This window comes from Vigna angularis, chromosome 2, assembly GCF_016808095.1.
Source record: "Vigna angularis cultivar LongXiaoDou No.4 chromosome 2, ASM1680809v1, whole genome shotgun sequence".
NCBI lineage: Eukaryota > Viridiplantae > Streptophyta > Magnoliopsida > Fabales > Fabaceae > Vigna > Vigna angularis.
In genome coordinates, this window is record NC_068971.1 from 47566346 (window position 1) to 47581925 (window position 15580).

Consider the following 15580-nt stretch of genomic DNA (forward strand, 5'->3'; position numbering starts at 1 on the left):
TAAAGAGTGCATATACGTATACATTTTCACTGTTACTTGTGTTCTCTTGCGTAAGAGGCTGTTGAATGTTTCTTCCTCAAACAATGGCGGTGATGAAACCAAAAGAGTCACGTCCGTTATATTTGAATTTTGTGCCTTTTTTTTTTCTGTTTACATTTAATGTTAGAAGTGAACTTTAAGTCTAACTCAACTCTACAAAACCGACTTGTATGGTGAAATTTGCACCCACTTATAAATTATGGATTGGTTTTATCTTTAATCGATGTGAGAGTTCCAACACACTCTCTCACGGATAGACTCTAACCATGACTCTGATACCATGTTAGAAGTGGACTTTAAATTTAATTCAACCCCACAAAACCGACTTGTAGGGTGAGGTTTGCATCCACTCATAAACTATGAATTAGTCTTATCTCTAGTTGATGTGAAACTTTCAAAATGCCTAATGTTATCGAATTGCATAATAGTTCAAGTTCACATATGGTGTTCATATTTGACATTAATCTTTTCGAGTCCTACCAAAGTTAACCACTAATTGGGCGCTTATTAATTTACAAACTTGATGATGATGAAGGATAGTATTATTTTAACCTATCTCGTAGATTTTTGCGTTCATTATTATATTAGTAATATTTTTTAGGTTCACTCATTATAATAATATTAGTAATAATAGTTTATGTTAGGATGAAGTTAAAAATAGTATTATGAATTATTGATAATATTAAGCTTTAATTGAACGGTCAATGCGAGATTAACGCTCTCTCTCGTGCATGTGTGAATAAGATTCCCTAATGCGATTATAATTGCATGGTTACAAATAAGATCAATGCAGAATCTTGCGCAAGTGCGCATGTTTAGCAACGAATGAGCAAGGTTTTGTTTTTTTTAGTGTTTTTTTATTTGCTGAGGTTCACGAACACGGACCACACATAAAGTTGGTCGGTGTGTGCTGGACATTGGCTTTGCTAACTATAACCTAACAAAGGATCTTTCTATATGATTCCTCATGCACTCATACCTTATATATTCAACTACTAATTTTGTTTACCTACTCACCTTTTGCTCTATCATATTAAAACTGAAAAACACGAACAACCTAATAAATGATAACAATGTTTAACAGAAATGTTTTTCCTACAATTTACCGAATTATTAATTTTTTCAGTTCCTATATGTAAGAGAAACATAATTGACTATATCCTTATTTATTATCGGTTAAAGTTTATTAAAAAGTACAGAAAGATGTTTTACAGCAAAGAAAATACCATAAAATTGGTAAAAGAAAGTACCTTCAAAGAGAGTACATAAGTCAGGATATTGAGCCATTGGTTCAGTCTTAGTGCTACACCAATAGAGACTACTTCATTTCAGAAAAAAAAAATACAAAATAAAGTAATGAAAAATGAGAATTTGTCATTTTTTCAAATGATATAAACCACTTTAATAAATAATTACATGTATTTGAGATGCATTTTTTTAACAACAATTTTGGAGAATTTGATAAAACACTTTTTAAAATGATTTCTTGATACGTGAATGATATTATTGTTTTTTTAAAGAATTAATATAAATCTAAGATAAAAAAAAATAAAAAAGAGAAAAGAGAAAATAAAGAGAAGTGAGAGGAATAACTTGAAAAAAATAGTGTTTTCCACAAGTTGAAGGAAGCACAACATCTATATATATAAAACACAAGTTTTTACATAAGTGGGACCAAATACTATTTTCATTATTTAATATTATTTTTTTCTTGTATAAAGATTGTTTAGTGGTGCTATATATGCAGCGAAGTTAACCGACAAAGTTTAGCAGGAAATTACTCACACATGTTAGTTTATAGTGACTCATGTGTGGAGATTTTCGAAAACACATTTTTCCCTAACCTCATACATTGTAAGGGAAATATTGGTTCATCATAGTTTCGGAGTATTCCTCGGAGATAATTTCATTTGACTAAAATAAAACAAGTATATTGTTTTACAATTATAAGGTCCATATCAGTGACGTATGTTAAAAGTTAATTGGTATTAATTATGAAAATTAAACTATAATTTGAATTGAGAAAGCCTATATGATACTGATGAAGCCAATTGGACAGTGACAGTTTCCAAGTTGCCTTTTAATTTGCTTTAAAACTTTTATCTAGCTTGCCTCCACTAAAGTAAGGGGAAAACGTGACCAGTTTAAAATACTGTTAATGCATTCACCAAATGAATTCATAGCATTTTTTTTATGTGTAAATGAATTCACGCTTTAAAAGGAAAAGCGAGGGAAATGAATATTACAACTTTGTTTTATGAACTTTTCTTTCAACTTGGAGGATTTGCAAGTAGTGTCATAATCCAAGTTTGGTCATCACTCCTTTAATTCATAAACATATTTTTAATTGAAGTTATCCAATATCATTAATCTTTTAAAAGAATTATATAAATATTCATAAACCTTTAATCAAAAAAAGAACTTTACAATTAACTTTTTAAGCAATACGAAAGTTAGTGGTTACATTCTAGAGCAAGGCTTTATGAAAATGTAAATATCGTCGACCTTTTGTTTTGTAGCTATATGGAGCAAATGGCGTATTGTTCTCACTATTTGCTTCACGAATTTCTGTCAGCACATTAAATATCCACTCAGACAGCACTATTATAAAATTTGGATGTTGTTAATTAGTTCCTCGACAATGCACAAGCAACCGAGCAAAACATCAATGTTGTGTTACATATAAATAGTCAACAAGAACATGCCAAACTCGTACTATTTTAGCAACCCATGTGTGTGCTGAGATTTCATGCCTCACTTGAAGGATGCAGCATATGCTCATATATTCAAATGAAGTTACGTTAAACTATATACTAATTGGTATTTTAGTTAGATACCCAATGAAAATATTATCCTTATCTCTTCTTATTATAATTTTCTCACCTTCTCTCCAGCAAAAGTTTAGGCCTTTGGTCCACACATATACTCAGAAAACCCTTTCTCTTACAGAAATTCTCCATTCCCGCGTAATGTATGGGGTAGCATTAATTGACATGCACGTACGCAATTACCAAGGAGGAAATAGTTGCGAGTGTAATCAAAAGTGCATTAATGGTAATATGGAATTCTTACCTAGACGCAAAGGATACTCCTTTAGGTTATGGATAGTGATGTTATTGCATTGCAACCATCATCCCCAATCCTTATTCTCCTTTGTGGTTGCTTTTTGGAGTTTTCGTTCAAAAACTTTTTGAGGTTGAATATAATTTTCATACGTTTAGTTCATGGTGAAATATTGATTCTTGATTCAGAATTGATTGAATCGACTTTAAATAATTTTAAGTTGATATAGTTTCCACTTTCTTTATTGCACTCAGTTTTGCATGATCTATTTATTTAAGTCATGGTCTAAGAAAATGAAGGGACAAGCCACAGGGACCAGGTATTGTGCAGAGAGACAAATTGTCCATTTGAAAGACTTAGGTATAGATGTAAATACCCCACACTGATTGATTGATTGCAGATAATGTTCATTTTAAAAGGAGAGAGAGAGAGAGAGAGAGAGAGAGAGAGAGAGAGAGAAAGAAAGAAAGAGCACGTTATTTTGTTTTGATTTATTTAAGAAATTGCTTACAGCTTTTGGGTGCATTATGAAATGGGTGCGCATGGTGTCCACAAAGGAATGGTTGGGAGGACAAAGGTTCCCTATTTATGGGGTTTAGATATGATAACCATGAAAAGGTTTATCAAACGTCTTTAGAGGATCTTTTGCCCAACTTCTGCTACCTTACAAAGAAATTTTAAATATTGTGATTATTTTGGGTGCTTAGGCTTTGTGGGAGGGAGGTGTTACCCAATTTTATCTATCGTCTCGTTACGTACAACATCGACATGACGACATTATTAAATGGGACCACGACATTATCCGGCATCATGGGTGCTTCAATTCGGTCCATTCACCCTATACCTTGCATTAAATTATAATCTTGGTGCTACTACACTATATCAAACTCTCATAAATCAAACATTACTCGTATTGGATCTATGGTTCCGTTCATATTGGGTGTTGCTTTCTCCACCATCACTATATCTTTTTTCCATCTCCCCACATTATTTTAAATGCAATTATATCTTTAACTTAAAAAGATTTTTACTTTTATTCTATTTTAAATAATTTAAAACCCTAATTTTACTTTTCCAGCACCCACCTACGGAACTTTCTTTCCCTTTCCCCATTTTCATTGCACCTTCCCACCTCCCGCACTTCCATTCCTTTTTTTTCCAGCTTTTTTTGGTTTGAAAACTTCCATTGTCGCCGTGGTGTGAAGGAGCGTCGTCGCCGTGGTGTGGAGGAACATCGAGAGCATCCAGAGCATCAACCAGCGTGAGGAAGTATACATCAACGGAGGTGACATCCTTCAACGGATGTCCCCTAATAAAACAAACCCTAAAATAAAAAACGTAACCTTTAAACGGAAGTGACATCCGTTTTTCCTTAAACGGATGTTGACATCCGTTGAAGGATGTCACCTCCGTTTAAAGGTTACATTCTTTATTTTAGGGTTTTATTTCAAGGTTTATTCGAATACGCACATGGAGGAAGCACGACACGCACTGCACCACTGCACGTACTGCACCACGAGAGCGACACTGCACCACGAGAGGGAGACTCCTTGATAATTCTTTCTGTTACTACCGAGGGCAGGCAACCGACCGCAGATGAGTGTCAAATGCCTCTACCGAGGGTAAAGAGCCGGTCGGAGGTGCCTCAACACAGCCGATCGGGCAAACGCAAAGAGAATAGACTGCAGACAGTTGTTAAATGCTCATGAATGCATGGTTAATGAGGTAACGATCATCTTCGAGGGATTAAAGTGAGCATTGAAAGCCATTAAAAGATAAATTAATGAATAATATTCCCTGAAATTGTATAAATAGAAGTCAAAGGGGAAGGTAAAGGTTCGATTCATTTTACATACAGATAGACTTGTTATAGCATATTCTGACTTGAGCGTCGGAGTGTTTGCTGCAGGTCAACCCCTTCATACTGAGAAGGTGCGCAGAGGAGAGCAGGGGAGGAAGACCGACTGGAGGAGGAGGAGTGTTTCCGAACGGAGGTAGCAGAAGTTTTCCCCGGTCCCGTTCAGCAGAAACCTTTGGAACTTTATCTCACAACGACGAAAGAAAGAGAGGAAGAAATATAATGTTAAAATGAAAAAAAAATATTTTACTCGGACTAAAATAGGTTATTAGTGAAATAGGCTGTGAATGAATAAAATTAAAAAATAATAACCCTAAAAATAAAATTTTACTGAGAAGCAAAATAATAAAGGAGAGGTGAAAGAAGAAAGGTGTGGTGGCAGAGAGAGTAACACCCGTGCATATTTGGATTCGGTTATAGTACTGTGCAACTGTAATTAATTTATGCTACCATATTCAATAATTACATGGTCTCCACTATAAGAAGCCCAAATTGAGTATAAGAAGCCCAATAACAAGGTTTATGCTTTATCTACCAACGCAATACGTGTTTTATATAAAATGTTGGGACTCCATTCTTTTCTTTTTCATTTAATTTTTGTTTAGTGTCTTAACTTTCTGAAAAAATATGCCTTCTGTCTTGAAAATAATGCAAGCTGACAGTGATTGTATGGGTTCAGGATCATATTTTCCAAGAAATTTGAGTTTTTTTCTTTGTTTCTTTAAAGATGGGTTTCAATTGTTAAGTAATGTAGGTGGATGTTGGTTGATGTCAACTAATATGAGAAAAAAAGTCTCATTTTAACCCGCTCAACCGTAACCTAACATTTCAATAATTAAATTAACGAAACGAAATCATTGTCCGTGTGTAAATAATAACGCAACATACATTCATATATAAAAGTCACATTAGATTCTATTAATGTTTTCCATTTATTATGAAGGAAAATAATAAAACAAGTTGTTTTAGAAAGTTAAAGAACAAAAATTATTTAAATAAATTAAACAGGTTATTAAATCACAAAAGTAGAATTTAACCTATGTAATATAACTCGTAACTTCACTTCATCTTTACCCTATATACACACGTGTTATGCAGACAATTCAGACATGGACTCAATCATCAAATATTAGATTATTGGATTATAGAATCAATGAGAAATCGCAAGTTATCATGTCGTATAGTTTAAAATGTCACAATGTTTTATTACGGGGATATAAGGATGATTTTAGGGATAAAGTTAGAAGAGATAGTGACAGAAGGCTGTGGTTAAACTTTTCTAATAACAATTTGGAGATACGAGATTTATTTGGTATGTTTGAAAGGAAGATAAGAAGTTGTGAATTCAATTCTGTTTAATAATAAATATTAATAAGTAATATTAATATTGTTGACAAAAAAATATACTATTTTATTTTTATCCTACTTGATAATATTTGAATGAGTAATTTTCTGTTAGATTAAAAAGTCATCTTATAATTTACATTTGAAAATTATTGGAACAATTCATAATCACCATAATATAGTGTTCAAACATACAAGTCATTATATTTTAATCCTTCAATTTTAGAAAACATGACATGAATGATCGAATTGATATTTAATTTAAGCTAGAAATAAATTTGATGATTTTTTTTTTCTGAAAAGCTATTGATAGAAGAATAATGTGCCATATTGCTTTTAGAATAAAGGTGAGCAGTATTATTAACATGTTATTGAATAAAATCATTCAACCAAAAATTCCTTTCAATGTATCTCGATTTATCTTCTAACAAAAATAACTTCGAAATGAAAAAATAAATATCAAAACTGTTGAGATTAAAACATATATAATCTAACTTTCACGCTCAATACATTCTATATATGATTTTCTAAAGGAAAAAGTTCAATTGACGATCATACTTTACAATTGAAATCTCACCTATAATTATTTTTCATCCAAAATAAATTCTATTAATCTAGCATTTGATTATGGTAGAAGTATTATAAATTAAAGTTTTTATAGCTTTTCAAAGTTTATCTTCTTAGACAAGGCACAGGTTGATAGCTCGTCCAATTAGTCTTGTTTTTTTTTTGTTCTCTGTAAAATATAGAAAGCATAGAAATCAAGCTTCAAATAATGTGTACACCAGTAAATAAGCAATGGCTTGAAACTACCAACAATGTTTCATATCATACAACAATGACACAAAAGAAAGGCAACGAAGTAATTCCTAAACACAAGAGCTTCATTCGCTCCAATTCGTTGGGATACTAGTACTGTTATGTACTGTGACTTACAATTAAATGCAAGCTAAACTAATGATGCACTCTTCTGTACAGAACCTGCAACCTAAGTATTCAAACAATACAACAACATGATGTTAACAACGTAAAGACTATTAGATGTATCACGTCAGGTACATATTGACAGTACTAATCGGATGCATCAGAATCGTCAGATGTCACATCAGAGTCTTCTTCCACTTGTTCATTCATTTCGTCAATCTTGAGCGATCTACGAGCAGAAGACATTTTGTTAATTGCTGCGGTTTTGCTTGCTCTCTCTGAGCGAATTTTTACAGTATGATGGGTGGTTGGAACCACAGAAGGTAATTCTTCGTCAGAACTTTCTTCCTCAATCCTCACCCTTCTCCTGGAACGTGCTGGCCTAGTCAGGGGTGCAGCTGGTGTTTGTGGCATTGAAACAGGGCCACCCAAATCCAGGTCACATTCAAGTTCTAATTTCCCTTCAATAAGGTGAGAGAAGAAATAGATTAGCAGTAATAAAAGGTTTTGAAATGGAATCCAAACAACAGTAAAACAACAATGCACAAGCACTAAAGCCATTGTTTGAAAAGATATACCATAGGCAAATGAATGCTGAGTATATAACGAAATTAAGATTAAATATCCCTTCCAAATACTGCATTCCTTTTAAACATATCAGAAGAGAAAATTAAAGAAATACCCAAAATAAGATTAACTTCATCTTGCAATAATTCCTTATCTGGGAGGCTATCAACTGTCCTGAGACGCTCAGACATGCGTTTCAATTCTTTAAGTAGGTCTTTCTCTGAAGATACACATTCAACCACGTGATGTAAAAGTTTCCTCATACATTTTATTGGCCCTTGTTCTGATATCCGAAAATGAAGCAAAACAAGTATTCTACATAAAGCGGACACGTAAGCCTTCTCAGCAGCTGTCTTCTTCGATGAAAAGCTCGCCACCTTAAGAAAACACAGGGTAAGAAGTGAAAAGACAAAACAATCTTTCATTAAATTTGAATCATGCAATATTTTCATTCAATTGTTAACCATCTGATGTAAAATCCATGCATATCATAACAATTTAGTGAATTTTTCCTTCAACACTACAAATAACTTCAGTAATAGATTTGAATAATGCTCATTAATTTAATTTTGTCCACTGACGTTTGCATACAATGAATGCTTATGAAATGTAGTTTATGCATCAAATTCAGAAAGCATCAAATTCAGAAAATAGCAAATTAATCGGAACAACCAGTACTGCCACCGTCGAATCCTAATAAGGTGAAACTTTAGTATATTGTGCCAATTGCGAGGTGAACAAAAATCAAGTATTAGCGTACAATTAAATAACTTCAAATTTGTGGATGATTACCTCTACGGCTATGCGTAGTGCAAGCCCCTCCTCACCACAATCAAATGGAACTTCTGCACATTTATCTGTGACTTGTGGCTGTTCCGTGGTAGTACTTTCACAGTCAGGTTGAGCCTCTTTAACGTACAAGGGAATCTGCACCATCTGAAGCATAAAACGAGAAGCTTGAACAGCACGCTTACGCATCTGAGACACCGTAAAATTAGAACCAGCATAATTGCCAAAAATTCCTGGCCACATTGAACGCATTACTGGCATGAAACTCTTCGCTATGCACCTCTGTATTTTTGGAAATAAAACAATTAAGGTGTTAACTGACATTTAAGTTCAAATAATGTAAAAAAACTAAGAATAGAGAATGTAATACACAGAAAGTATGATGTCAGAAGCACTTGCTTTATGATTGGCCGAGAGACATGGGTAAAGCTCAAAGAAAACAGACAGACATTGCTTCAACCTGGTCGACAAGAGATAAATTAAATCTCATGTGCTGTTAATGAAGAGAAAGAATAGTTCAAACATGGAGGAAGAGGAAATGATCTCACCTGTGCAAGTGTTCCGACACGTCACTGAAATACAAGTAAATGAGTTTTGATAAAATAACAGGATGCAAAGTGATGGGTAAACTTGGATAGTTGTCACTTAGGAGAAGAATCTTCGCAAATCCCTCTCCAAGTATAGCATGCACGCATTCTTCTTCGTTGCTAGGTAAAGGACTCGCCCAATCACCATTTTCAAAGCCTCCATATAAGATGTCAAGCGTCTCAATATCTAAATCCCCTTCTGAATCAGAAAAGTTCACAGGACAAAAGGTCGACTTCTCACTGTTTATTTGGCATGGAATATTGAGCTTTAACATCTTGTCAACTTCTTCAGGTCCATGCCACATTACAAGATCAATTAATGCTCTACAAGCCTCTATACTGATTGAATGTGGCCCCTTAATATATGAAATCCTCAACTGTTTCAAAAGTTCTGCACTTGGTTTCCTTTCAAGAAGGCCATAAAGACCAAGGCATCTGACTGCAATCCTTTGCACGTCCAAGTGAGCTTGTTTCGCCTGCGCATTTCATTTTCCACGCCGATAAACAATTAGCAGTCAGTGACCTCAAGCATGTATCAGTAAGGGCTGGGTTGGCTCTCGTCAAGCCGTTTTCTAAATAGCAAAAGGCATAGTGTGGTATATCTATGTATTAGCCTATATTGAGTCAAAACAAAAAAGTATTGGCCTATGTATCATCATTTTGTCAACATTTAGTATTATTATTATCATAACGAACCGTAGCGAAGGAATTAAATCAATAAATGAGACACTCAATAACTATTCAAGAATGGATAGATTAATAAATTCATTACATAGCTATGAATCACATTTTTCTAAATTTTCGCCCCATTTTAAATATTGCTATAGATTGGTGAGGTTCTTAAAAAAAATAGATGGTGCAAGAATAAATTCCTGACAAAATAAATCTGCTAAGATTGATTACGATTAAAGTTAGCTAAACGCGAAAACAATAGGGAGAGACGCAGCAATTTTTACCCCAGGAAGTAGTAAGGTTTGGAGTAGCTCATCAGGTGTAATGGCCTTGCCCTGAAGTATTCGCAATGATTTTGCATTTTTTAGCAAAAGACCAGTTAGAGAGAGGCTGTGCATCCACTGCACATGATTTGCTATTCTCTCCTTGCAAGGTTGGGCGAGCTCTTCAATGATTGCAAGAAAAACTTCTTCAAATTCACCAGCAGCAGCATGGACTTTCCTTGCGAAACTGGCTACAGCTTCGGCCCAATCAATGTCTCCACCAAAACTTAACCCATCTCCAAGAACAACTATATTCCCTTCATCGTCCTCCTCATGCTCAGGACACTTGCACATAAGCTCATGCAGAAATGCACCAGCAGCCTTTCTATTTGTAGCATCGGAAAAATCAAACATCGCACCAAGCAAAAGCAGCTGCCGAGTCGCAAACCGATGGTTTGATCCTGAAAATAGTCGATTAGTCCACTTAAGTATATATAAACGGTTTTGGCGTGTATCACCGTCATCCATATAAACATATGCTCACCGGCATTTGCATGAGCTCTGATCAATTCAATATATTCATTAACTGTTGCTGGAAGAATTTTTTCTAGAAGGTCATTTTTATCTGATGCTTCTGCCGCATATACTTCTGCTTCAGTGCCCATTGTTGCTGCAGCATCAGAACCTTTTGCCTGTTGGGGTAAAATTATAATCCTTAGTGGTATAAAAAGAAAGAACGAAACCCTAATAATTGCAAATTAGTTTCCAAGAGGTAAAATATAAACGCATGATGAAATTAGTAGATCACAATTTTGACAAGAAAAGCATTCTTGTTTGATAATTTCTTAATAGCATATTCTTCCTACCAGTAAGTATGCATAAATGTGCTGGCAGAGTTCTAAATGTAGAGACCTTTATTCATACTAGATATGGAAACTTGATCCTTTTCTCTTTTGAGAAATAAGAAACACTGCCTGAAATTCACGGAAAGCATACCCTGATACGGACTGATAAAGATCTTGAGGAGGTGGAAATATACACATTGATAGGCAAACAAATAATCCAGATAAACTGTATTTTGCAGAAATTATTAACGCTAGCCTACGTTGCTTAGTACTGGTAACATAATAGCGTTAATTTGAACATCTTATGTCCATTTTGTTCTAATTCTTGCATTCATTCAGACACTATTCCATAGTGAACAAAGTGAGAAAAAACAGGATACACTCTTTTTCCGGGGTTGCACTTTTAGAGATAAATAAATATGAAAATAGGATTCTACTCACGTGCGCTTCTGACTGTAAATGCTTGCAAACAGTCCTCCAATAAAGAGCAGCCTCTGCTTCCATCAGCTGAATGCATGGTGGGCAATCAATCGTATCTCCTACAATTAAAATGGAAAACAACAAATTATGACACAATCAGTTTATCATTAAAGAAACCAATTTTGTGGAGGGAATAAAACAGTTGAAGTTGTTAAACTAAGACTGAAGGAACACAGTGACTAAGTAAAATCCTAGAAATCTTTTTGTTTGCTTTTTAAGCTCGTTCTTGAGAAATATTAAGTAGTCGAATATACAAAATTAGTTAAATGTCTCACATCATACAAACATATATCATTAATAATGTTAATTTTCATCATTCTATTCGTCATTTTACATTTATAAAATCAACCTTTTTGTTTATTTTTTTAACTTAATCCTCATTTGGATCTCTGTTTGGATGTAATTGAATATTAGTTACTGTGATATAATTATATTACTAATTTCCGTTATTTCGTCTAATAATTAAACAAGAAACACTTGCGTAAAGCGAAACAATATTGAAATCTAAAGAAGTGTAGACAGTGGATCAAATTTGGGACTTCCAAACGCTGCTTGCATCGGAGTATATGCGTCCATCATTGGATGATGCGCGCCAAGCACCGGTTCGACAAGGAGCTGGTTTCTTCCGTCTAAGTGCATGCACCCAGGGTGTAACATGTGGCATTGGGCGCTTCTTTTGCTAGCATGGCACCTTTGGCTTATTTATCCTTATTTCTCCATAAGAAAAGCGGTCTTTTTGTTTTTTTCTGGAAGTGTGGAACAAGTTTTGAAGGTTTTTTGGGCCGTTAGGTTTCCTTGGAGAACTCCTCCTTGGATGTCCATCTTTTTCCACAATTCATCTTTTCTTTTTTGGTAACAATGGAGACCTAAACTCATAACTAAACTCTCATATAAATGGTATGCATGTATTTCCATTCAATGTTAGAACGTTGTTTCTATGTTTAACATTTGTTGTGGCTTGATCATTGCTCGATATTTAATCATTGGAAATAGTAAAATGTTTTTTTTAATCTAGAATCAAAGCAAAATATGTAATAAAGCTTGTATGTAGGTTTCACTAATTGGTTGTCTTAAATCATTGTTGTTGTGAAGACAAGTTTGTTTACTAAGTGTTGAAGAAATTAATTTTGAATAAGGAAACCTATGTATATTCTCCTAACCTAAGGAATTAGAATTTGAGCAAACTTGTGAATTTACTTTAACCCAATATTGGAATGAAGTTGAGTAACATGATAATAGGATTATGTGAAATCTAAACCTAACTCTAACCTATCATATTATTTTCAATCTATTATATCTTCTAAGTGTTTGATAAAGTTCCAAAATAAGTTTTATTTATTTTTGGATACTTTTAATTCATTAAACATCAATCTAATTCATATAAGTATTCTTTTATCTAAATTAATTATCGATTCTAATCATTGTCGTATATTAGTAAGTCCTTTAGGAGTTTAGGAAAAGGATAATTACTTACTGTTTGCTATCATACGATTGATCCTTACCATTGAACAAAACATGCTAACAATCATCAACATTTACCAACACTCAAACGTAAAACAAATAGGAAACCGTTCAAACTGCAAACGCATACTAACCTTCAGTGCTGTCACCAGTTGACGATATGTACTGCTGGATACTTGCCCCATTTTGTAGTTTTACTAAACCAGCTTTAAGAAGTTCCTCCATCACAGACTCACTAACAGATTCATAGGTTTCAACATCAAGATACTTCAAAAGTTCTACAGGATCACCATTACAAGACTTCGTAAGCCATTCATCTTTCAATAGTTTAAAACATTCCTTTGAGACAGCAAGAGATCGATCAGCAAGTCCTCTCCGAAGAATTAATGTCCTGAGTTTAATGCTACAGAAACAGGCAACGAAAGGGGAAAATATTAGCAAGGGTGTTTCAGAAAATTGCAAGTAGAAAAATGATAAAAGAAACATACGGACAACTTACCTTAAGCTTTGAAGAGGAAATTTATTAGCTAGAACACAGTATGCTGCTTTGCGTACAGATTCACTCACATCCAAGGTACAGTCGATGATAACTTGAGAAGTTGCAGTAGAAGGTGGCAAAGATAACACAATCATCTTCCGAACATCCTGCACACCATTACAAAATTAATAATGGAAGCAATGCGTCTCTGCATACACACACCAGCCATCCTAAATGTTTAGTACAGATATTTTTCACTAAAACAACATGATTTTAGTCAAAATCATAAGATATATATCTCTGTAGTCAAATCAATGAAGTAATAGAAAAATAAAAAATTTAGTGTACCCAAATAACCGTAAGGTGCAGGCTCTGAGATAATGGTATGGCCGTAGAGCAGTTACAGTATAATGCAAAGCCATGATAATTAATGACAACAGAATGTGACGCTTTTGTCTATAACCCTCAATAGAAATCGCACCTAATATACTATAAACCTACTAAAATCCTGAACACGAAACCACACAATTGATCCAGACCAATGTATGAAACAAAAAGAAATGGACGTGATCTGATTGTAACACTCACTGCATTCTGTTCCAAAGGGAGCACCTCGAGGTACAAATCAAGGATGTCACTGTTCACAGAGTCGTTCACAAAACGTGAAAGCGCTCTAACCGCAAAAGTACGCACCACAGGGATCTTGTCTCGTACCCTCACCATCATCCACTCAATCACCTCATCCCATATCTCATTGCTCACTTCTGCGTCGTCTGGAAGCCGCAATATTATCTAAAATTCAACAAATCCGAGATATTAGCTCTAATTTTAACAATCTTCCGTGCAATCAGAAACCTTGAAATTGTAAGCATTTTTCACCTCAGTATCAGACTTCATAAAACTATCCCTTCAGTGACTGATATAAATAAAATTCAGGAATGTGCAGAAAACTCAGAGATTAAATAGTGCTTGGAAATTGTGAGAATCAGTTACCTCGGAGACGATCTGGCACGCTCGGAATCTGGCTGTTTTGTTGGATGCCGTAGCGGCAGCTAGGAGGAACTTGAGGAAGCAATCGAGGAACTCGTCGGAGGCGGAGGCAGCGAGGGCAGAGACGAAGGAGACGACGCGTTCAACAGAGGCAAGGCGCCTCTGGAAATCAAAGAGAGGAGTTAGGGTTCTGGAGAAGGCGGAAAAGAAGACCGAAGAAGAGGATTTGGCTCGGAGGAGTGACAGTTCCTTGAGCTTTCGGTTGTGGGTGGCGTATGATGTTCGAGCCTCATCGAGAATGGCCGCAATTTTCAGCATCAATCGCTTCGCTTCCTCTGTGCCGTTCTCCTCCATGACTTTCTCCTCTCTAACGGCCATGGCGAATACGAATGTGAAATTCGTGTGTTGATGAATTCTGAACTGAATCTCAATCCTCGCTTTTGTTTTTGAATTTGAGCGGGAGTTAGAGTTCAGTTGTTTTTGGGCCTAAATCAACATGGGCCTGACAGCAGAAATGGTCCTTTTGTTAAAGTTAGTTTTACAATTACTTCCTTCATAATCAGATAACTATTTTCCCTCCCTTTACACACACTTATCTTTGCTCAAAACTTCTAGAAGTATAAATATAAACAATATATATACAAAAAGCATAAAGATTTTTGTATTTTTGTAGACCTTCCTTCCATGGAAAATTTTCGTGTAAGTTAAAATCGTTTACTTTTATGATCAAGGAGAATTCAATGATGACAGATCTTAAATTTATACCATTTTTAGCTGACATTGACCCAAGTGCTAAAATTTATGAACATATCAATTCATTTCGCATATATATTCATACTCGAAGTCTCTGTATCATTTATTGAGTGATTGCTAAGGATAACGTTGACAATATATTCTCAAACAAAACTTGTATGTATGCCTTTCATTATATTAAACTTATTTGTTTTTTAACAGGCTAAATACAATAACGTTTTTTCACTCCATATCAATTTATCATACATTAATCCCAATTATCTAAGAATTAGAAAAGTTTCTAAATCGTCCCTTGGTATTGGTAACTATAGACCTCTTAAGATTTGAACTAAGTGTAAAATATTTAAAATTAACGACGATATACCGTCAATGATTTAATTATTTAAAATGTACAAGATGATATTAACCATGTAGATATGATCCGACCAGGTTGTTCACAGTTGACAAACTCACTTACCATTTTCTTT

The 15580-nt window shown here is 34.5% G+C and overlaps 1 protein-coding gene across 1 annotated transcript; it reads right to left on the reverse strand.

Moving 5' to 3' along the window:
- Nucleotides 1-7090: 7090 nt before the first annotated feature.
- LOC108326936 (uncharacterized) lies at nucleotides 7091-14801 on the reverse strand. Its single transcript, XM_017560564.2, has 12 exons — nucleotides 14364-14801; nucleotides 13959-14162; nucleotides 13392-13537; nucleotides 13027-13295; nucleotides 11393-11490; nucleotides 10651-10798; nucleotides 10128-10567; nucleotides 9133-9647; nucleotides 8984-9044; nucleotides 8588-8866; nucleotides 7911-8172; nucleotides 7091-7689 (listed from the first exon to the last, which is right to left on the reverse strand). The coding sequence occupies exons 1-12, from the start codon at nucleotides 14736-14738 to the stop codon at nucleotides 7376-7378; spliced, it is 3111 nt and encodes a 1036-aa protein (XP_017416053.1). The 5' UTR covers nucleotides 14739-14801; the 3' UTR covers nucleotides 7091-7375.
- Between the last annotated feature and the right edge of the window lie 779 nt (nucleotides 14802-15580).

What these genes read in the sequence shown, in the direction of transcription:
- LOC108326936 (XM_017560564.2), bottom strand. Translation starts at nt 14,738, where the DNA reads ATGGCCGTTAGAGAGGAGAAAGTCATGGAGGAGAACGGCACAGAGGAA. An exon ending in CACTACGCATAGCCGTAGAG is followed by an intron (nt 8,173 to 8,587) that starts GTAATCATCCAC and finishes TGTTTTCTTAAG; the next exon opens with GTGGCGAGCTTTTCATCGAA. An exon ending in TGAAGTTAATCTTATTTTGG is followed by an intron (nt 7,690 to 7,910) that starts GTATTTCTTTAA and finishes ACCTTATTGAAG; the next exon opens with GGAAATTAGAACTTGAATGT.